General features: G+C 40.3%; 1 protein-coding gene across 2 annotated transcripts; it reads right to left on the bottom strand.

The window, feature by feature from the left end:
- Positions 1-765: 765 nt before the first annotated feature.
- On the bottom strand, positions 766-24,650 carry LOC133845306 (polyglutamine-repeat protein pqn-41). Of its 2 annotated transcripts, none has more exons than XM_062279735.1 (9): positions 23,724-24,650; positions 5,593-6,529; positions 4,614-4,944; positions 3,940-4,050; positions 3,776-3,877; positions 3,516-3,714; positions 2,415-3,452; positions 2,251-2,352; positions 766-1,223 (listed from the first exon to the last, which is right to left on the bottom strand). In XM_062279735.1, exons 2-9 carry the CDS (start codon positions 6,486-6,488, stop codon positions 1,039-1,041), a joined length of 2,964 nt encoding a protein of 987 aa, XP_062135719.1. In that variant the 5' UTR covers positions 6,489-6,529; positions 23,724-24,650; the 3' UTR covers positions 766-1,038. The 2 variants fall into 2 exon arrangements, with proteins under 2 accessions (XP_062135719.1, XP_062135720.1); XM_062279736.1 differs by having other exon boundaries at positions 3,940-4,026; positions 23,724-24,649.
- Positions 24,651-25,052: the final 402 nt, after the last annotated feature.

Genomic DNA, 25,052 nt, shown 5'->3' on the forward strand with positions numbered 1-25,052 from the left:
AAAAACTGTATGTGTGTGGAATAATTTCGGATAATTATGGATCGTATGTAAATGTTGTGTTATGTTTTTTATGTACAATAATTGAAAAGTTAAGCATAGATGTTCGATGTGCGGTTTCACATTAAATGGGAGCATTAACGAGTCTAATGATCAACTAAATAACAGTTCTATCTTGGGGCTGGGAATTATGGTTAATTGAGTCTAGTAAAAGGTTTTATGTGTGTGTGTGTTTATTATATATGTATGTATGTATAGCCTGATCGAAATAAAAAAAAAAAAGTATTGTGCAATTGTTGCTGCAATTTATTTTATAGCCCTAACAAATTTGTTTACAACTAAAAACTATGCGTAATTTTAAAATTGATTACAAAATATATATTTATATATGTATAGTATTATGTATATGTTTTGTGTATGTGTACGTGTGTGTGTGCTACAAATTAAACTTGTACATCCCCGAATAACTCAGTTGTGTGGGGGCTAGGGGGGCTGGGGACGAGGGGGGACAAATTGGGCCCTAAAAATGGGTCTATCTCTCCTTACAGGCTACAATCGTTAATTGTTATTCGTATCATATATTTCAATTACTATAGGAGCTTAAAAATGTTTTGCATTCGTGAATTGCTATTGTTAATGAATTAATCAATTAATTGTTGCTGTTGTTCTTCTTGTTTTTTGTTGTTGGTAAAATAAGAGAGAGAAACACACGACAAGTATTATTAACAAAAAGAAACTACTAACAATTACGTTGACGATGCTTGCATTTTGTTTTTTCTTGTTTTTTTTTTTTAAGTTTTGTTTTCGTGTATAATTATGTATAATTAATTATGTAATAATTATTGTTTACAAATAGATTAATCTTTTTTTTTTGTTTGCTTTACGTGTACAATTATGTTTTTCGCTTGCGTAAATTATAAAATTACCTAATCAAGAAAATCATAAAGTTAGTTAGTTGTTATTGTTGTTGTTGTGGTTGCTGCTGCTTATTTGTTTGTTTGTTTGTTGTTCCATCCAATCAATCAATGCATATTTCTTTTTTTAGGCCTTCCAGTTGTTCTGGCGACTTCCACTGGGTCCACTTGGCTGCTGCGGCGGAATCATCTCGAGCAGATATTGACGCTGCAATTCGGCGGCCCTTTGAATGTCCGCCAAGCTGGTGGCATTGTTGCTGCTCTTCGACGAACTCGATGCGGAGCTGCTCTTCTTGTTATTGTTGTTGAAAGCTGCCGAAATGGAAATAGAATCGGATTTAGTATTGAAGTTTTTTGCAGTTGCTTAAGGGGATAACACCACTGTGCTTGAAGTAAAGGTGGAGAACAATCGAAGCGACACTATCGATGGCTCAAAATTTACTATCGATAGTTTTGCACCTGTAGTTTGAAGCGCTTCTTTGCGATTTTTTTTAGACCAGAAGGAAAAGGGTAAACAAATTCAATTTCGATGTGTTGTTAAGAGTTCAAAGAAATCCGTTCATAAAAAAACAACTGAGACTGGGCGGTGAAATAAAACCTCCTGATCTAAATGAAAATAAAACCTCTTCATCTAGATCAATGTTCCTAGAGAATGTCGTAGGAATTTTTGAAAATGCCTTTTCTGTCGTCTTAGTGAATGTTTGAACATAGAGGTCAAAATTTCACTAAAAATCGTTCAATTTATAAAAAAGTAAAAGAGCTAGAGTCGAGTGTGCTCGATTGTGAAATACTTGCTACCTATTTTGAATAAAATCTAAATATTACTGTATTTTTCTCAAAATATACCAAAATAACATACATAAAAATGTCAATAAATATACCGAATGGTATATCACAAATACTAGTTATTATTGTATATACCAAAATCCGACTCTAGCTTCAAAATTATGCTTGTTATTCGATTTTTATCTATTTGAAGGGGCCAAAGTGGGCGTGGCAAAAATTTGAAACAAACTTGATCTGCGTGCAAACATAACAAATGCTGTCTGAAAAAATTATAGCTCTATCTCTTATAGTTTTTGAGATCTTGGTGTTCATACGGACAGACGGACGGACGGACAGATGGACATGGCTAGATTGTCTCGGCTGTTGACGCTGATCAAGAATATATATATATATACACTTTATGGGGTCGGAGATGCCTACTTATGCCTCTTACATACATTTCCTGGCGGCACAAAGTTATAATACCCTTCTACCCATGGGTATCGGGCGTAAATCGGATTTTTTGAATGTTCTACAGTGGTGTTTACCCCTTAACTAATGTGCACAAGCTCACCTGCTACTTGGGCCGCCTGCGCCATGGCCATTTGATAGGAGTAAAGCAGCGGCGCAAACTGCATCATGTGCTGCGGATTGCCACCCAAACCCTGGCCAAGTGCTGCAATAAATGAAGACAAATTAAATACAATTCGATTGAAGTTCAGAGATCAAAACTCTTACCTCGGAAGAGCTGCTGCTGGAAGGCTTGCATAGCTGCCGCTGTGGCTGCTGGCGAGGCATTTCCCATGGCCGCTGCAGCGGCTGCGGCCGAGTTGCTGGCTGCCGTCGAGGCGCCTCCAAAGTTGCCGAGACCACCGAGTGCCGCCAGATTGCCCAGCTGACTGAGATTGCCCAAACTGGCCAGATTATTGATATTCAATCCGCCCATGCCGCCCAAAGCGCTCAGATGCGCTGCCGCCGCCAATGTGGCAGCCGAGTACTTGTCATAGCTTTGCGCCTGTTGCTGCTGCTGCTCGCGTTGCTGTTCGCGCTGTTGCTGCTGCTGTTGTTGCTGCTGCTGCTGTTGCTGGTGATGATGATGATCGCGTTCGGCACGCGAAGAACGCGCTGCCGACGATGTGGTTGGCTCGTGATGATGCGCTGCCGTTGGCACCGGCCCGGGACTGAGGATGCCCGCCTGCTGAGCAGCAATGGCTGCCGCTGCAGCTGTGGCCGCTGCTCGCGACGAGCGCTGTGAGTTGGCAACGGCGGCGGCCGCAGCGGCAGCGGATGAGGACGATGACGACGCAGACGATGGCGGCGGTGTGGGTTGACTTTGTGCTGGTGTTTGCGACGGTGGCGGCGGCGTTGGACGCGGTGTTGCTGGCGTTGGTGTCTGGCATTTCGTTGGTATCACCGTCACCGATGGCGGCAAATTAACCAACGCAGCCGCCGCCGATGCATGCGATGCCTGCAACTGTTCGCGTTGCTCACGTTCGCGTTCACGCTGCAACGCCTGCTGATGCTGATGCGATGCAGAGACATTGGAGGCATTCAAAGCAGCCACACTGCTGGCATTGCTGCTGCTGCTGTTGAGAACGGCATGCGCTTCCACGGGCGATGGACTGCTCTGGCTGGCGAGACGTTGTTCGATCTCCTGCTCCTGCTGCAGGGCCTTGACGAACGCCTGCTTCAGTCGATTGGTGTGCTCGGCCTTCAGAGCCTTCTTCACATTCGAGGTGACGCACTGTTCGCAAATAACCTTGGCCTCCTTGTTGGCTGCATTAAGAAAGAGAGTTAAGTATTAAATGTGATCTGCAATTGATTATTTCATACACTTACTTTGCTTCTCCCACTTCCATACGGGCGTAAAGTCAATCTTGCACTGGGCACAACGGAATGGTGCTGCCACAGCATTGGCCTTCTTGTTCACCGTCAGATAGTCGACAACGGTCTCCAGGCCAAGCAGATAGACAAAGTCTGTGTTGCTGGGATTCGGTATAAAGTGCATCTCTGGTGGTGGCGGCTTTGGTGGCGGTATCTACAGAACATACACGATTAGTTGGATCATTGAGAGTGATTAATAGATGCACTGCATCAACCTGTAGCAAAGTCTTTTCCAGCTGCTTGCGCAGAGCCATTTTCGCAGCTGCTTGACGCTGTGCCGGCGTCTGCGCCTCTTCCCGTGGCGTCGAGCGATCATTCTGCAATAGTCACAAAATATTTTATTAAATTTGAAAATGAAAATTCAATTAATGTAACTAACCTTTAGATCGTTGAGTTGATTCTGATGCGATTGCGATAGCGGGGGGGCCGGCGTTATGGAAACAGAATTGCTAATGGTCCCAGGTACCTTCGAATTATCCGAAATATTAGGCTGCATGTTTCACAATATATTTTTCGTATTTTTTCGATTGGATGAACAAATTAGTAAAGCGTTTTTAGGCAAATTCTAACAAAACTCCTTTTCTCACTCTCTCTCTCTTTTTCTTTCTTTATTTGTTTAGCTTGCCAGCGGTTGTCGTTTTGCATTTAATTCAAATAAATTTCTATAATTGTGTTTTGAAGCCTACTCGAAAAAAATTAAATAAAATTGTGATTCAAAAAAAGTTGGCACGACAAAAGCTGAGAGATTTTGACAGTTGTGTTGTGTGTGTTTTTGTGGAGTGTTGCAAAACGCATGTGCTAATTGTTATCGAATTGCAGTATCAAGTGTCTAGTGTTGGTAAGCGTGAGTTTTGTAATAATTTTGTAATCAGCACAAAATGTGTTTTGTCTGTTTATGTTTTGTGTTGTACGTTTTTTGGGATGCAAGTGCTAGGATATCGATTGTTAAATTATTGCTGGCATATACACATATTTATATAGTTATAGTTAAACAAAAGAAGTGGCATAGAAAAACTCGGCGCTTACGGCAACGATGACATTACAATAACTCACATTGCGTGCTTTCAGGCTGCTGGAAGGCGGCGCCGATGTCGGCGTTATGGTCACCGATGGCGTTATCGTGAGATTCGGCAGATTGGTGCGCGGAGGCAGCACGCTCGATCGATGCGAGCTGTTTGTGGCAGGCGTTATTGTGGTGCCGGATGCCAGCGTGGTGCCCGCTGTGAGCGATGATCTAGGTGGCGGGAGTATCGAGTTGCTGTTGTTCATGCTGTGGTTGTGGCTGTTGTTGTTGCCGCCGCCGCTGTTGCGTTGCGATCCAGCGGACAAAGCTGCCGCAGCGGCTGCAACGGCCGCTGAGCTGATGCTGCGACTGTTTGTGGCGCTGAAAAATTGAATCAAAATGTTAATGGTTATCGTTCAAATGTTATCGCTATCGATAGCAGGTCATTTTTTAATTGGATAACAGACAAAAAAATTTTGTATTGAACACAACTTCTATATTTTGTAGTGGTGGTTAATTCTTGATACATTTTAAATTCAGTTTAATAATTATGTGTGGTGAGTTATTTTCTTTTATTAAAAATCACACACTAAGAATAGAACTAGCAAACATCATTATTCATTATGTCTCACAATGAACATGCATTTATGTTTCCGTCTAATTTATTTTAATGATCTCTTGAATTAATATACACAAAGTATATTTTGAGCAAATGAATTTAATTTATGGGCCAACACTTGAATTTTTATATAGGAAGAGCCTCACAATCCCATTTCTTTCAATAATAATTTTACTATATATAAAAAACCACATACATATATGTATGAACTATTCAATTTATATATATCATTTCTTTAATCATTAATCATTTTTATTATCATTTCTGTTTCACTCAAAAAATAAATTTCCAATTGGTATCTTCACATGCAAATTATACTGCACAGTATTTTTTGTAACGGTCACACTTGCTATCGTTCTTTCGCTTTCTCTCGCACTGCTATCGCTATCGTTATCGTTATCGATACTCACCTAATGCTAACGGCTGCTGCGCTGCCACCCAAGCTGCTGCGTCCTTTGCTGTGCGCGGGCAGCGGCATTGCCGACGTCGGCGTCACACTAAGCGACCCCTTGGCAGTGAGTGCGCTGGGTATAGCGGCCAATGGATTATTGGGCGATACGCTGGTGGGCGTGACCACCAGATTCTCTTTCATCACCTGCTGCGATTGCTTCAGTTTCTTCAGCAGCATCAATTTGGTCTCCTCGTTGCGCAAATCTTGTCGCAGTTTACGCAAACTCTTCTCACGCTCCTTGAGCTCGGCATGCGTCAGCTCCTTGATGGGCACGTAGGGCGGCATCTCCTCGTCGTCCGTCTCCGAATCAATGTTGCCATTCTGCTGTCGTCCATTTGTTCGCGCCGGCAGCAGCACAATATCGGGTGCCTCGGCATACGATTTGGGTTCGGTGCGTGGACGCAGCACACGACGTTGTACTTTATTCTCATCCTGGGCGCTGCCGCCGCCGCCGCCGCTGCTGCTGTTGCCGCCGCTGCCGCCGTTGCCTGCTGCCGCAGCGCCCGCTAACGTTCCTTCTGTGTTGCTGTTGTTGCTGCTGCTATTTGTGCTGTTTGTGTTGCTGTTGGCTGTGTTGTTGTTGTTGTTGCTGTTGCTACTACTATTAGTGTTGCTGTTGTTGTTGCTGCTGCCGTTGCCCGCTGTCGTGGTGGAAGCTGTGCTGCTGGCTGCCGTCTGAGAAGGCGAAGAGGAAGAAGGAGGCGGAGCAGGCGTTATGGTCAGACCCGTATTATTTGCAGTGAGCGCACGCAGATCGCGATTGCTGAGCGCCGTCGTTGGCGTTATGGTCAACGCCGGATCTCGCCCAGAACTCAGACTCAAGTCGACCACATCGTCGACCTCCATTTTGGCCATTTTCGCGCGTCGCGTCGTCGTGATTACTTATCTTGATTTAACTGCAAGATAAAGAAAAATATATAGATTATTTCTTTCAGATTTCAATTAAGTATTACAGATATAATATATTATATATGTATATGGGATATGCAAATATATAGATTATCAATTTCAGATTTGAAAAACATATTAGAGATATAATATAAATAGTTTCAGATGAAATAATAAATAATAATATAATAATAATAATATTATAATATTGTTCATAAAAATATATTGTAGATTATCAATTTCAGATTTCATTTAAATATTAGACATATAATATATTATATCATAAATATTGAATGTGAAAATATATAGGTCATCCATTTTAGATTTTAATGGAATATTAGAGATATAAGGGGTGACATACAATCTTTTTTAATCAGATTTCGAAATAATCAGCATGCTATTGTCAGAGGAAAGTGACGATTATTCTGAAGTTTTAAAATTTAAATAATCTAATTATCATTAGAATGTTTATTGTAATTAAAATAACTGACTAGTCCCATGATGAATGATCTTTAACTTATAGCATTAGACTAAAAATAAATCTTGACCAATTGAAACGATTTTTATTATAGTGGAATATACATAAATTACTTGTTCAATAATTTTGTATTTTACTCCAATTGTAACAAACGAAATTTAGCAGAAAAGTAAAAACAAAAATTAAATCTATATGAAATAAAAATGGAGGTACCTAAATCATTTTTTAAAAGTGTTGAGAAGATTCAAATGTAAACTGTTTGCCAACAGATACCCAGCAAATATTTATTTATGTAATTTAAAAATTGTATTGATTAGCACATTTCTAGAAATAACTTTCATACTTTGCCTAAACTTAAGTTGTATTTTTTCCCACTATTAAATCTTGAATTCCTATTCAAAGTTAAAATTCCAAACTGTTTTTTGTTATATTAATAAATGTTATACTTATTGTATTATGATTTGTGAATTCCAAATCTTATTTTATGTATTTTGATTTGTAAGCTTGAAGTTTAACAATCCGAAAAACGTTTGACTTCAATAAACAAGCAAACTAAGCTAATTAGCACTTTCTATACTTTTGGGACAAAGAATGAAATCTAATTTTAGCTCGAAAAGTTTTATACTATCAATTAGACCCTATTAGAGTATTGATTATAATATTATATGCCATAATGAAAAAACTTATTTACGAAACTAACAAAATACAAATATTAAACTTTATCGACACTGGTATTTTTTATGAAGTTTACCTTAGCGAAGGATTACTGTACGGCAATGGACACTTTACCGACGTTTAAGGGTTGCTAAACAACGCAGCGCTCCCGTTTCCGTTTGTTGGTGTTTTTCTTTTTATTTCTCGGTTTTTTTTGTTGTTGTTGTTGCTGTTGTTTTCACTGTGCGTCTAACCCTTAATGATTTAACGATTTGTTTGCTCCCTTTACCAGATATACTATATTTGCTGGGTGTAAGGAAATCATAAAGATATCCTGATTTCAATTCATTTAAACGAGACGACCTTGTTGAGTCAACTGATAGCCTCAAGACGCCGTTGCTTTTTGTGCTCTTGTGTTGTGTGGCGGCAGACAAAAAAAAAAGAAGAAAAAAAAAAAGAGCGAAGCGACAAAAGGAAAGCTGCACTAAATCACAAAGCCAGTCGAGATTTGATCGCAGATACACACACACACACACAGAGACAGCTAGTCAAATATTTGTATGTGTGTGTGTTTGCATGCGCCAAGCGCCACAGCATTAGCATGGAATGGAATGGAACGAAACGAAACTGCTTCCATAAGCAAGTCACGTTTTCGTTTTATCAAATTTTCGCATACAAAAGCGGAGCGGAGCAACGAGAAAATTTACATGAAAACAAAGTGGCCACCGATTGAGCAGGTGGACGTATGAGGGGGGCCTAAGGGAAAAGGAGAAGACATGCAAATCGGTAAATGTTTAGTAGCTGCAGAACTAGCAAAGACTCAAATCACGGCGCTCACACACACACAAGCATGAAACACGTGAGAGCGAGAGGTGAATAAACTTTTCAACAACTGCACTGCACACATACATACATACACATAAATGTGTAGATGTTTGCCTGAATGTGCAATTAAGACAACAACAAGAAGAAGCAGAGTGCACCTGTCTCTTTGTCACACATTGAAAGCAAACCAATAAAAAAAATAAAGCGGTAACAACTCAAACGATAACAGTCCAATTAAAATGAAATAAATGCAGCCACACAAGCACACACACACGTAGAAAAGTTGCCAGCTTTTTGCGACGGGTGGCAACGCTTCAACTCTCAGCTGAGCTGAGCTTACAATAATTATTTGAAGAAAAACAGAGCATAGCAAAGAATAGCATAATTACTCAAACGCGAGCAAAACTATGCTTGCTTTATGCATGTGTATGTAAGTTGTGTATTGTTGTTGCTGTTGTTTGGCTAACAACGACGTCCCCAACGTGCTATAAATTAACTCGCTTTGAAAGTTGGCAACCACACACACATGCACACATACACGTGCATATATAGCGCGCTCACTCGCTCTCGTTCGTTTGGTTCCCCCTTGCAAAGCAGCTGTCGGCAATGTCTCGTTACTTTCCGCACTTGTGTCGTCATCAGATTGCTGGCTGCTTGAGAGCGACGAACACACACACACACACTGTCACACAGCCGTGTGCTTGGTTGCACCGTGGAACGCAGCTGTGCAAAGAATGCAACAGGCATTTCAATTGATTAACAAAATTATGCAACACAAAACCCGCAATTGTGATTCACAACGTAATCAATAAGCCGTAATATGATCTATAATTAGATTAGCTTGCGATTTATTAGATTATATTCGCATGCTTTAGTCCCACTGTGCGGTCGCATTGGGTAAGCGTGAGAATATCTAAGATAATGTCTATGTATGAGGCGACTGCCAGTGTGTCTGTTTTAATGATTATTGTCCGCATTTTGTTTCTCATTTAAAGCAAATCGGACACACACATTTTCAACTTTTTACAGCTGCGTTCATATTAATAATAATAATAATGTTTAAATAAATAAAATGCCGGCTTTGTTTTGTTTTGTATACACTTTCTCTGTTGCTGTTTTGTTTGCCCCTCTGGCAACCCCAGCGCAACAAAAAAAACGACAACTTGTGTATCGATTTTTTACAGATTTGCTTTCTGTTTTTTTTTTTTTTTTTTACCTTACTGACATTCGGATGGCTATAATTGTGTTTAATAGCGCGCTAAATGTGTTTCAATTAGCGCTTAAAGCTTTGTGTGTGTGTGTATGTATGTCAATGGGGGACTGATGTTAATGCAGTACACGCACATACATAAATAGTTAGGCATGTGCATATGTTTTGCATATGTGTGAGTGTGTGTTTAATACATGTTCAACGGCAAGTTCAAGTTTAGGTACAACGGTCGTTGCCACCTGACATCAGGCATCCATTAGAATGAGAGGAAAGGAGTGCTAAGGAGGCGAGCCGATAACTGATAAGCGCTGCCCTGCTGGCGACCTGGAGGTCAGCCGAGGGAGTCGCGACGGACTCGTTAAGTACTATTAGAAGAGTCATCACAAGCGATAACAACACCAACAACTAGCGAGCAAGCAACAACAGCGACACACACACACACATACACAGTCACATAAACAAACGCAAAAAATAAAAGCAAAAGAAATAAGGTTAAATCAAAAGTACAGTTGTGTACATAGCGCAGCGAGCAGCAGCAGCAGCACCAACAACAACAACAACACAAACAAAAGCGAAGAGCAACCAACAAGCAAAATGTGTTTGAGTGCGGCTGCGGTGAGCAGCAAAAGCAACAACAGCAACAACGCCAGCAGCCGATGTCGAGAGAGAGAGCAAGACAGAAGAGAGAGCGCGCTTCGCACACACACGCGAGTCCCAAAGCCAAACAGCAACTAAGAGAGAGAGTGAGTGAGGCGGCGGGTGAGAGACGGCGACCGAGTTGGGCTGCGATGGGAGTCAAGTATGGAAAGGGGGGTGAAGGGAGACATACAGAAAACTGTCTGGCCACCCCAAACTGCCCCCCTACCCCATCCACATTCGCGCCCACAAATCGAAGCGACATCTAGCGAACACCTTGCTTAACTACGCCCAACTCTCGTTAAAAGATTTACCTACAGATTTGCATATTAGTCAAATGAATCCCCCCGCCACCCATCACCACACCACAGCAACTTCACATCTTAATCGAAGAAGGGCAACTGCAATTGCCTTAATTTGCGATATGCGCAAAATAATTCAATTCATTTCAATAAAATGAAAAAATTATCAAAACAAGTCGCAGCTTCGCACACAAAACTGACAAACAAATAAATAAACAAATATGCAATACATACACACGCACATACATAAATAGGCACATACACATGTACATGTACATACGTATACATATGTACTTGTATAAGAAATGCGCATATCTTATGGCCTGCCATTGTATGTACATAAAGCAACACACAGCACAAAACCGAACGGAGCGAAAGAAGAGAGGAGCAAGAGCAGCAGCAAAGCGGTGGGCTGCTGTTGCTGAGAGCGCGTGCGAGAGAGAGAGCGACCGACTTGTACATGGGCCATTTGTACATATGTATTAACTCACCATCACCAACAACAACAACAACAACGTCCCCAATGGTGGGTTGGGGTAGGAGTACGGTCTGGGATGCCAACTTGAGGGGTGGTGGTAGGGGGTGGCGGTTGGTCTGTGGTGGGGTTTGTCAAGTGGGCGGCTGCAAAATGCAGTGGCGCATAAATCTAAGCTGCGCCTTTTCGACTGTTGAAATTTATTAGTGACGTCAGCAGCTGCTAAAACCAAGCAATAACAACGTAAATAGTGAGACCACATTTCAACGTAGTGGCAACTCCTTGACTAATTTACAAAGCGTCATTATTGACTATGTAAGCATTACCTGGTGTTGGTAAGTATGTGTGTTTGTAAATTTGCATTTAATGAGCGTAAAAGTGTTAAGTCATTTTGATCCATTAATACAGTTATTCTTATCTATTATGTACATATATTATACAATATGCATATGTAAGTGAGCTAATACAAATCTCACCACTTACTTGACAACCGTATGTGTGTGTGTGTGTGTGTGTTTGTACATAAGTATGCTTGTTTATTAATAGCACCGATAAGGATAAGCGCTTTGGGGAAATTGCAACACTACAACACATATAACGCAAGTAACAAAATAAATTATTTACGCACACATGTACCACATGTAAGTAGTATATAAATAAATTTCTAGAAAATGGGTTACGTACAACAACAATAACGACGACAACTTAATACAAATTAATTGCGCGCACTACAAACGAAAAAGCGTCGCAGTCGTTGGCCTCTGCCAGCGTCGCAGCTGAAGCAGCGCGCCTGTCGCTGTCTCTCTCCAACCACTAGAAATGTGTGACGTGGTTTTGTTGTTGTGTTTACGGATTTGACGCTGCGCTGCTGCCGCCTGCTTATCGCACTGGACATATTTGCACTGTCTTTTATGGCAGCGCTGAGTAATTGGCAAGTGACTGTGTGTGGGGAAAAGAGCGGAGCAAGGGAAGAGATGTAGTTGGAGGAAGTGGGAGAGGCGGCATATTGGAAAGACGGGAAGCTGAGCCTACAAAATTTACAACTGTTTAGGCAAGGTGCAGCGTGACCAGCCGAACCGCATGTATCTGGTATGTATGTAGAAAACTAAGTATGTATTTATGTACATAACAGCAACAAGAGCAATAACTTTCAAACTGGTTTTAATTGTGTTGCTGATTTTTTTTTCTTAGAATTGAACAAAATTATGACGATGAGATGCCGATGATAATGCATAGTTTAAACTTGAAAGTTAACTTTTAGCATAAAGCTAAAAACTTTTGGGCATAACTATAAATGTATATATATCTACACTATTTGCATTTGTGATGCAATTCATCATCATTCCTATGACGACCAAATTTCACAATTTTGCAATGACAATTTCCATATTTGCTTAATACACCAATACATACACATGCATATGTATGTATGTATGTATGTATGTAGAAAAGCGCAGCTCAGTTGCTTGTAAAGCTCTTGTCGTTGTCTTTTGCCTTTTGCTCTTGTTGTTATTATTGTATACACTCACACACAGAGATAGATATGCATGTATTGCACAAGTATATAAGACAGTGCCCCGCACATATTTCACTCACACTCTCACGCTCTCACTCACACATAGGCAACAGCAGGCAGGCATGGGTTCAACTTTAGTACATAAACTCAGAGTGTTGTGTGTGCTGCGCTCTTCTCGCTGCTTTTGTCTATCCAACCGTGCGTCTTTCTCTGTATGTGTGTATGTCTGTGTTTATGTTTGCATGTATTGCCTGCCTGCTGCCCGTCTTCTCCACTAACAACAACATTCAGCAAAAATGAATAAAAAAAATCACATAAAAACGCAACAACAAAAATAATCGGCAGGCAAGGCGTTAAATCTATTTATTTCGCGTACTAATTGTACACAACTCTGTCTACGAAGTAACTAGTTGATCGACTAGTGCAGTGGAGACAATCATGTCCACTGAAGGGTAACACACACACATTCATATACTTAGCATTTGTATATTTGTGTGTTGGGCATTGCAAACTTTTGTTAATGATTTTTTTCGGTTGCATTTCAGTACATTTTTTTATGCGCGTCCGTTTGTGTGTGTGTATGTGTGTGGAAAAATTCCACTTAATCAAGCAAATTACCAACGCGTCGCTGCCGACGTCGTCGTCGCCGTCATCGATGCTATGCTTTTGGCTATTTTTAGGCTCTCTGCGCTTTACCTTTCATTTCAGCTTTTATTGTTGGCAAAACATCAAAACGAAAAAAAATCAGCAAAAGTAAAAAAAAAACAGCTACAAATTGAATGCTACATGAAAATGAGACGATCTCCGAGCTCTGTTAAGAATAACCCCAAAAAGTAACACGTAAAAGGTAAGCAGCGACGCAGCGCAGCGCAGCCGACGTTGACGTCGACGTCGCTTTGCCCTGACACGGCCGCCCAGCCGAAAAGCAAAGGAATAACAAAACCAGTTAGCCGACACACACACATACACATTGTCAGAGTAACATACACATACATACATACTGAAGCGCACACACGTGAAACGCACACATTTGACATTTATAAATAAAACTGCCGCTCGATAAGTGCCAAAAAGGTAAGAAAATAGAAAACAGAAATTCATTCAATTCTAAGCAAGATTTCAATTTCATTTACAGCTAATAAAACACATACTTATGTACATACATAAACATCGTATGTTTTATGCATAAATTAGAGGCAAAATAGTTTTAGAGTCATTACGCTTAGTTTAGATAGCCTTGAACCAAACTCACGATACACATACACACATACACACACACACACACGTAGTATATAAATGCATACTCTCAACTCAACTATGCAATCATAATATCTTAACATGCGTTTTTTTGCTACTAACTGCATGACCACACACTACATATACATATATACATACCTTATGTACATATGCATACATATATGTACATACATACGTACGTACATTCATGGCGTATAAAAATAAATGACAGCGAAAAGAGAAAACATTTTTTTTCTAGCGCTTCAGCTGATAAGCGGACGACACTTACATAGAAGCACATATAGAGAAATACATACCCATACACATGTATATACATCTACATACACACATATTAATGGTTCACACAGCTTGGCGCTAGTCGCAATATGAATCACTTCACATAGATTTACGACAGTTTATTTATTTGAATTATGCGATTTAAGTGTTGAACAACGCGTCACACAATTTTAATAACTAATGGGTAATTGACTACAGGCAGGCAACGCTTTCTACTGCTGTTCCCAATGTAAGAGCAAGACAACAACAACAATAACGGCAACAACAGCAGACGAAGCAAATGAAGAAGAAGCAGCCACTCACTACTTTATTTTGTACGCTGCGCTGTTCTTATTTTGCACTTAATGACGTGTAACCAGCGCGCGCGTGTTTACAGTTGTGTGCGTTTCTACTAGTATGTGTGTGAGCATACTATATGCATGCTTGTATTCGAGTATATGTGTGTATTTGTGTGTATCTGCTCTATACACAATGGGAAGAGTTTGGCTTCACTGTGTGCGAGAGAGATGCCAAAGTAAACAGGTAACAAAAAAAAGGTAAGCCAAAAAGAAAACAACAACAAAAGTGGCAAAGCTGCTTTGCTGCTGCTGTTGCTTTTGTTTTACGTGAAATTGACAGCAGAAGATGGAAGTTCGCGTATTGAGTAAATTGACATTGCAGTCGTCGTCGATGTTGTTGTCGCTGCTGCTGCTGCTGTATTTGTAGTTGGCCGTTGGCTAAATAATTATAATCATAATTAGCCAACGTCAGCAGCGGGCAGCGACCATGAAAATTTACCAAAAAGAAAAAGCGCAAAGATCAATGCAAACGTTTGCTTGATTTGCAGTTTTCGCTTATGTAAAAGGCCACACACATTACATACACATTCATGTATGTTTTTGTACATACATATGTATGGGTGTTTGGGGTCTGACTTCTTGCGCATTCTTTGCCCTGGCGAACGAACCGCGACGTAGTTACATAAGCAAATACATACATACAACTGTATTTATGTATGTGTGCACATAGACAAACAAGGAAGTAACCAGAGCAGCAGCTGAAAAGAAGAAGATGCACAACTCTGTGAACTGCATTGAAACTTGTCTACGCTTTCGGCGTAAGGTGGCAACTCTGAGGCTATCCGCCGTCAAAAGGTACAAAAAAGGGTTCATCTCTAACGAGATGAACTGTGTAGGCAAAACAAAAAAAGTAAAACCAAATAAGAAAAAAAAAATGTTCAACGTGCCAACAGCAACAGCAACAGCATCTAAAACAGCAACAACAACAACAACAGCGACTCATTTAAACGGTCAATTGCCTCAAGCAAAAAGGCAAACGTATGAATAGAAGAGACAGAGAGACAGCGAGCGAGAGAGAGTAAAAGAGAAAAAACATACCAAGTGAGAAAGCTGCAGTTGCTTGTGCTCGACTTTGAGATACCCAAGAAACAAAGCAAGCAGAGCTATGAATCAATGAAATCGATTTATCAATATTATATTTGATTTGAATGACTTTTTTTTTTATTTATATAGCATATTAAATACATAATGCCGACATAAATATATTATGTTTAATAAAAACGCTTAGCCGGTATTTTTCTATCACTTAATTTTTTTCTATCCACATACATATATTTAAAGAAATACCCAAATAAATAATGATATAAATATATTATTTCATCACAATGTATATTGTTTATTTGTGATAAACACAAAGTCATAATACCCTTTTAGCCTTTAAGAAACGGCATAAAAAATACTAAATGAAATTGAGCAGTAGTGGCTGCTTCTGCTGCTGCTCTGCTCGCTGTTGTCTTTGGCTAGTCGGCTGCAATGCCGAAAAAATGTTGGTGTAAAATTTTAATTTCTCGCTTTAAAATGAGAACAACACAAGCACACGTACACTCGCACTCAAACACACATAAGCAGTCACAAATAAATTATTGAATTGAGTATAAAATGGGCAATCAAAAAAGTTTTTTGCACACACACAACACAAAATCGAGCAACGTGCATAAATTAGCAGACACAGCGGAGCGAAAGAGAGCGCGAGAGAAAAAGAGCGCTACACAAGAATAAGAAGAGTGTGTGTGTGAGTAGCAAAGCCCTATACATAACAGCGACTATGTGTGTGAGTGTTGTGTGTTGATGTGTGGCCATTCAAAGTAATACAAATTTCAACTATATAAACAAATAGAGAAATAAAAGAAAAAAAATGAACAGCTAAATTATAAACATAAGCAAAAGACAGGCAAGCAAAATGCAATGTGAGACAAAGTGGCAACGCTTCAACAACAGCAACAACAACATTGTTGTTGTTTGCTTGTTTGTTACTTTTTGACAGCTGTGTGGGACTTGACGTTGCCCCCACCCCCTCTGCACCATCTAAAAAGTTAAGCAAAAGCTTCGACAAGTTACTCGAAGCGCAGAGAAGAAGAGAACGGAGAACGCAGCCAAAACTTTTATTATAAGTAGCTACATAATACAGTTGTTGTGTGTTTGCATATGTATGAGTGCTCCACTGCTTGCGGTGTATGTGTGTTTGTGTGCTTATATACTTGTGCTTTAGGTGCACTGCGAACATTTTAAAGTTGCCTTTAAAGCAAGCTGCTTTAGCTTTTGGCTGTCGCTGGACGCCTCAGTCGCCCACTCAAGGGCTACACACACACACACACACAAGCCTACAAATGCTGTGCTTATGTTGGGGTAACGGTTTTTTCCTTCATGCTGTTGTTCTTGTGGTTGTTGTTGCTGCCCTAACAAAAATTGTGTATCTAGAAATATATTTTATGCAGGCAAACTCTGCAGCCAGGCGTAGGCAAGGGAGGCGGGGAGCTCTTGTTGTATATATGTGTGAGGGAGGAAGGCGCTATTTCACCTGCCTGCAGTTGTGTGTATATAGAGATGTATACATACACCTACACACACACACACGCATACATCTGCATATGCATATATAATAGGCGGTGTCAAGACACATGTCCACATAATTGGCAAACGCGCAAAATCGAAGCCAAGTTCCAAGCTCACTCACACATAGCTAACCCTACACACACTGACACGCTACCCACCCCCTTCTAACTCCCTCTGCCATGCCCCCGCCCACCCGCATTCAATGCCAAAACATTCAACAGCAGGTACAGTTGCGTTTGCAATTCATAGTTGTCGGAGTAGTTAGTCGAAGCTATTTCATAATTAATACGCAGCTTTTGTCGAATATATGTATGTGTACACACACACACACACACACACACACATACACTCACACTCTATTACGCTCTCTCCCTCCATCTCCCTTTCGTGCATTTAGAATTTGTGTAGAGTTGCCCCCGCTGACCTTTTGAGCCTCTCCCTCGAGCACCGCTAATTGTCCTGGTGTGGCCGTTTCATTAAAATTTCGTAATATTAATGCCCAACCAAGCTGGCAATTCTGAACACGACAACGGTGGCTAAAACTAATTTCCTGCTTTCAGTCTAACCCACCGCAGCAACCAAGTACAGTGAGCAGACACTATAATGGAACCAGTTAACTCACGCTTATTTAACATATTCCATATTGTGCCTTTAAAGTTTAAGGATTAAATACTTTTTTTATGTGATTGCACCTAGTAAAGAAATAATTAAACACAAAAGTTGTTGCACTTGCTTTAATTTTAATGAATGTTTGCTTATAAGGATAACATAATAGAAATTTTTAGAAGCTTATGTACATAGATTATATTCATACACTTTAAAGTACCAACTGTAAACAATAAAAAACAAATATTTATTTCACAGACATAAGTTTTAATCTTGATTTCATTCAATTTTTTTTTTTCAATAATCGAAACTAATAACTTTATCTAAATTCTGTTGTCTATAAATTGTAATGCTTTTTTATATTAAATTTCAAGTAAAAAAAGTTAAAAGATTAAATAGAAATTATATAATTATATCACAATTCATTTTAAATTAAATAAAGAGTTGTGTTTTATATACGGTTAACAAAAAATATATATTTCACAGATAGTTTATATTCCATTAAATAATCGAATAAATCTTTCATATCATGAAATATCATTTTATTGCCCTAATAACTTCATCAAAATTCAGTTGTCTATAAATTGTAATACTTTAAAATTTCATTTTCATATAAAAAAATTAGTTAAAAAACTATAAATTTTATAATTATTTTGCAATTTATTTTAATTTAAATACAAAAATAACGAGTTGTTTTTTTCCATTAAAACAAAACAACCCACAAATATTTTCCTTTTTAAGTTTGTTGATTGAAAATTAGAATTTTTACAGTCCTCATACATTTTCAAAACTAAACTCTACATTGAGAACATGAATTGCTCTTTTATATAGTATATATTGAATTTTGAACATATATTCTCTGAAGTCGATTAAATAAAAGAATAAAGTGAGTTGTTGTTAAACAGCAATATATAGGGCAGCTATTAAACAAATGAGATTTTAACAGGGCTTCCAATTCAGTTAAATTAAGAGGGGCATCGAGGGAGGGAGGTCTTTACATAGCCAGGATAGCTAATACATATGTCGTTAGTTATATCGAAACTGCAACAGCATTGTGAAGAGGGGGATGAACGACAGCGCAGAGGGGAAGTGTTGTGTTCGGGTTCGAATTACAATTCGACATTTGCATTTTGGGCATAGTTGTCATTGTAGTTTTTGTTGTTGTTGCTGCTGGGTTTCTAAGCCAACCATAGAGCAACTATACAAATAAGGCCCAGGGCCCCCGATACGAGGTCTGGCCTGTGTCACGACCCGGGCGACGACGACGACGAGGATGACGATGTGACCCATCCAACCCATCGAACTAACACCGGGCAACCAAGCGTTATGACCATCGCACATACAAATGTACTGCGACTAGCTACAATGGGTAAAATACGTGCAGCAGTGGCATATCATCGCATAGATTACGCAACTATTGCAGTCCTATGACAGTCACTACCCACTCACCACCCACCTAGTACCCACTACACTTGTCTCGACTCGCGACACATTTGTGCCACTCCAAAAAGCAGAAAAGGGACTGGCGACCAAACCAGTTCCACACTCAGCACCCACACAACCCAACAGCATCCACTCAAGCATAGGAGCAGGCATCCAAATAAAACCCACACCCCCTCAAAAACCACCTGCAACCAGCAACAACAACAAGAACAACAACTCGTTTGTTCTCTCTCTCCGCTGTAGGCCTCGGTTCGGGATGCTACTGAATGTTGCTGCTACCACCCGCAAGTGGCGTTTTGGCGCTGCAGCTGCTTCGTTTTCGGGCACCGACGAATCCCGGATATTATATGCATACTTGAACTATGCGACGAGGAAGGAAGCGACCCCGCCCCCCTTCCCCCAACACTTTCATCCCCTTCCACTTGCCATCATGTTGCTGTTTTCTATATGTATACGTATTTATCTGTGTGTGTGTGTGTGTGTCTGTATGTATGTATCTCTATCTGTATCCGCTTTTGCATGCGACTGTATGGCAGTTTTATGTACACATGTACACAGCTGTACCCTGGACAGAAGCTCTCTCTCTCTATCACTCTCACTCTCTCTTACTCGCTTGCTCTCCATCTCGCTTTGGCTGTCGTGTTGTGCGTATGTTTGTAGCCGTGTGTTTCGGGGGCACTTTACAGCCACAGAGCCGAGCCACCCACTACACAACAATGCAAAACGTCTGCATTTCAACAAAACGCCGCAACGCTACCTAATACACAAACAACAGCAACAACACCAACAGCAACAGAAGCTACCCCCGGGACCAACAACCAAACACCCAATACTCCAACCCCCCTTCCACAACCCCATTTTAGTGCCCTTCGCAACTAGTGCAGCAGCCGACTGGGTTTAGTTGGCTTTACTCGTTGTTGTTGCTGTTGTTGCCGAAAAACTTTTGATACATAAGCTGGGCACTCTTGAAAAATGCCCCAGCAATAAAATCAATATTCATTTTCAACACTCGAATTCCTATTTATCATATACCTACATACTATATATGGAAAACAAGAAAATTAAAGTTTATGACAGACTTCTTTGTGCCTGCTGCTGCTGTCGAGTTTCTCATGTCTTTTAATCGATTTTTTCAACCAAGACAGCCAAAACGAGCTATCCACCCACCCACACCCACCACCCCTTGCCCACCCACAGTTAACATGCCGGCTCGCTTGCACACACATAGCAGTTGCGCCTTGCGACCAAGTGAAGCCAAGTAAACAGAAAAGTAAAAAAAAGAGGAAGAAAAAGCAACCAGCAAGCAATGAGATTAATAAAGTCAACCACTTGGCAGCACTGGTCACCGCATCTCGCCATGTAGTTTGCCAACACTGACTCTCTTCTCATGCGATCGCGACAGTCGATAGGGCAGCATCATTAAGATAACAGCGGCGCACTTGACGCATTGTTATCGATAAAGCGTCAAGTCGATACTTTACAAAGCTGTCGAGCTGTGAAGAGAGAGAGGAGCACAAACGGACACACACAAACACTCAACGGAAATGGAAGAGAGCGGTTGCAAAAACTAAATCTTGCTGCTGCTCTCTCTCGCGCTGGCTCGCTCTTGAAATCGAAATCGTTTAATGGATCGCTGTTGGCGCTGTTTTGCGACTGCAATTCGCTTTGGCTTTTGTTTTAGTTGTCAACACACAATGTTTGGTGCAGAGCTTAGGCTTAGGCTAAACACATACACATACAAATGGATATGTGCATAAATATGTATGTATGTATGGATGTGTACATAAGTGCTGCATGCAACTATTGAAGCATGAACATGCAATTTATATGTATGTGTGTTTGTGTGTGTATGCTATACATACATGTGCAACAACTATGAAATACAACAACAAGCACTCAGCGACTGTACTTTTGATATAAAATCCACTTCGCCACACATAGAAATGCCACCACACTCATACATAGGCGCCTATGTACGTGTATGTATGTGTGTGTGTATTCGCCCCCCTCACCCACTTGCCTAACTCTCTGTTTAGTTTTAGTTGCGCTTTAAACTGCATTTGCTGCTTGCTTTTGTTGTAGTTGTAAGTCTCTGATACATAGAGTTCCACTTCGTCTATGTGTGTGTGTGTGTGTGTGTGTGTGTGTTTGTCAGAGTATATAAATAGTTTTCTATGTGTGTCTGTTATTTTAGCAATTCGTTTGCCAACGAAATAGCAAACAATTGCAATATGGCAAAAGTGCATAGTGGAGATTTTTGGACATGATTCGACATTCCAAATTTTCGGCTAAAAATATTATACTACATACATATGTAGTTCTTAACGGCAAACAAAGTAAGAATAATAAGTTTTTATTGGGATTTTGCACAAAACTATTTTTATGTTAGTAACTGCCTTAGTACTATAAATAAATGTAGTGATTAATTATAGCTGTTTTTCCCTGAGTTTATAATATTCTAAGCAATGATAATTTTTATTTGCTTTGTGTTTTTTTTATAATTTGCTCTGGGAAATTGATAAGCTTATCTGGCTTCGCAAGAACCCCTTGCATATAGTTCGTTTGAAAAGGCAATTTAACAAACTGAACTCGTTATATACATATTTGTATAAAAATAGAGAAGGAAAAGCTGAGATTGTCTTACATTCCCTTTATTTATAGGGAATGTCTAGTATAGGAGATACTTTGATTGTATTTTTGCATGTTTTACTGTCATAAAAATGTCCACTCAAGAGAGGTGTCCATTAAGGCAGGCCTTACTGTTTCTATATTTATTTACGCATGTCTAGAAAAGTTGGGTCAAAAGAAATAGTCGTCGACTTGATAAACTTAATAGAAAAATCTTTGCCTGCTGCTCAACTTCAAAAACTGGACAGGTGTGTGCGTGTGTGTGTGAGGTCCCAAAAACAGGTGCGCAGCGGCTGCTGCTTGCTCCACTTGCACAAACAAAACGATGAACAACAACAACAGCAACATCAACACAGTTCGGTTGCCTACCCCCATCGACCACTACCACATCAATATCCAACACTGCACACACACACACAAACTTACGTGCACGCACATGCTGATACAGAGCGTGAGCGATACCGATACACAAACACAGACACACACACACCGCACACACACATAGAAGGCAACGACTAGAAAATGCGGGTCTGGGTCGTCATCGAGACGAGACGAGACGGCGAGCAATGAATGCAAGCACATAAAGAACGCCAAAATAAGTTTAAAACTAACGACAGCCGAGTATGCGTGTGCTAGTGTGTGTATTTGTGTGTGAGAGCAGGCAGCATAACAAGTGCCCAGTAAAGTGTGTGAGAGCGAGCAAGGTGAATTTGCTTGCTATGCATGTATGGGTGAATTTTGTATGCGTGTGTATCAGTGTGTGCGTATTTTGGAGCATGCAACTTTTCGTGCTTTTGGCAAAATGCGTTCGTTGGCTTCCCGGCATGCGAAAGCGAGACAGCGACAGTTAGAATGTGAATGTGGAATGGGAGGAGGGGGAGAAGGTGGGTGAAGGCAACAGACCCGAGAGAGTGAGTGAGTGAGGTAAAGTTGTTGTTGGGACCGAAGCAAGTGCATATGCGTGTAGTTGCATGTGTGTGTGCGAGTGTGTGCCAGTGTGGTAAAAGGCAAACTTATGACATTTGCAAGTGTTAAAAGCAATGCCTACAACTAATTAGCGAAGTATTCAAAAGATTTCTTAAAGTAGTGTGTGTAGGTAAGAAAGTTCATTAACACAATTTAATATGCATCAAGCAGCAGCGGCAAAAGCCACAACGCCGCGCACTTCATTCATAATGACGCCAATACACGCAATAAGCCCCTTCCCCCTCCTTTAATATTACCACAAACTCCTACAAACACGCTTACACATACACGCCCACATCAGCCTGAGATATGGCAACCACAAATGTGTGTATATAGATAACGGCAACCCCGTCGCCCAAAACATAAAAACGTAGCCAAGCGACGACAAACTCAACGAAAACGTACAAAAAGTAGCAGCAGCAGCAGCAGATAATAAAAGCAAGCGCCTAAGCATGGCGTCACTGAGACGACGACGACGGCGTCGACGCTTCTGCTGCCTAACAACAACAATATAAAAAAAATACGCCGCCCCTAACCGGACAATCGAAAAGAAAAAACACGGGTAAAAGCTGTAAAAATTGTCAATATAGAAAAGAAGCACAAAAAAGTCTACGCTAACAACAGCTTGCAAAATAATGTGCGCGAAGAAGCCGCTGACATCGACGTTGGCGTCGACAGCGGCAGAGGCTCTTTTAACGAGCCGAGTGACAAGCGCACACTAGTACGAAAACTCAACATACATTTACACACAAATGCACACGCGCGCGCATACATACACACGCATACATATATATAACGACATGCACACGCGACGCAGACGCCGGCCGCAGCAGCGCAGACCGGTTGAGGTTAAATTGGATAGGGGAAGCAGCAGATGCGATTGGGTAAACGGGATGTGGAGCGGAGGGGAAGGGGGCAACTGGCTGGCTCGCCAAGGCATACATATTGAATTTTTCTTCGACGTAATGAAAATTTCAGCATGCTTGATGATGATGGGAAGTCTATGATACGTTTTTTTTTCTTCTCGTCTTTAACTTACCGCGCCGAAAGCAAAAAGTAGTAGAAAATCCGTTAATCTGCTTGTCGATGTTGTTGTCGTTGTTGTGGCTGCTGCTATGGTGCTGCTGTGTTGGCGTTGGCGTCCAGCCTCTTGGAATTTATGCTAATTTTCCAAAACTCACACTCGCACTAACACAACCACACGTACGCACTCACACACACACATACACTGAGAAGTGCACAAAAATTGTATAAGAAATTTCACTTTTTTCAACTGATTTGTTGTTGTTGTTATATTTTAATTAATTTACTTGCACATCCACTTCTTGTACATGTGTGTGTATGTTGGTGTGTGTGTATATATACAATTGCTTATGTACACGCGTCGTGTGCCTTTTAACACAAATACACTTGCACAGAACGCGCTGCCGCTGCTAGCGTCGCTGACGCTGCTGCTGCGTCGTCGTCGTCGCTGCTTTTTTGCTTCTGCTTCTGGGTTGCCTTCTACGGCTTTCCAAATTACTTTTTTCTCGCTGGTTTTTTTACACGCGCACACTATTCGCGTTTTCTTTTCTTGTTGTTATTTATATTGCACGTTTTGTTTGTTTGATTTTTGTATCAAAATGAATTGCTAGATAATTTGTTTACTATTCCCCGATTATGTTGTTGTGAAGAGAGCCTCGAGACACTCACACATGCATATTTCTTCAAGGCATATACACATACATACACACGGACGTGGAACGGACGACGAAACGTTGTAGCGAAGAAACCGTTGCAATTTATTGCATTACACCTGTAGTTGCACTCGCGTGTAGCATTTTTTATTTTACTTGTTGTATGCTCCGCTTGTTGTTTGTTTGTAAACAAATAATCGTAATTGTAAAATAATTAAACGGTGAAACGGTGATTTTGTCCGCTAACGTTTTTCAGCGCGTCCAACCCGCTCGATGTTGTTTTTGTAAATGTTGCTGATACATTTCAAAAATATCGCTACAGCATGACCGTCGATGACTATGCCAGAAAATAACTAGCGCCAAATAAGACCGCAAAAATATCGATAGATCGCATTTTAACATAAAACACTTCTGTTATGCGGTGTTGTTTTGTATGTTATATATTTGAATGTGGACACACTGGAAAATTAGCATATTTGTATGTTAATTTCAAATTGGTTTAGTATAAGGCTCTAAATTTTAATTTTAATAACTATTTACATACAAAATATATTTTGTTTTGTTTTCAAATTACACAAATACTTTTGCATTTAAGTAATCAATTTAATAACTAACTTTCTATTAGTAAGAGATCGCAAAATGTTATTACCATAAAGAAAATACTTACGGTTTTGGAAAAATAATTCTCATAT

This window comes from Drosophila sulfurigaster, chromosome 3 (assembly GCF_023558435.1).
Source record: "Drosophila sulfurigaster albostrigata strain 15112-1811.04 chromosome 3, ASM2355843v2, whole genome shotgun sequence".
Taxonomy (NCBI): domain Eukaryota; kingdom Metazoa; phylum Arthropoda; class Insecta; order Diptera; family Drosophilidae; genus Drosophila; species Drosophila sulfurigaster.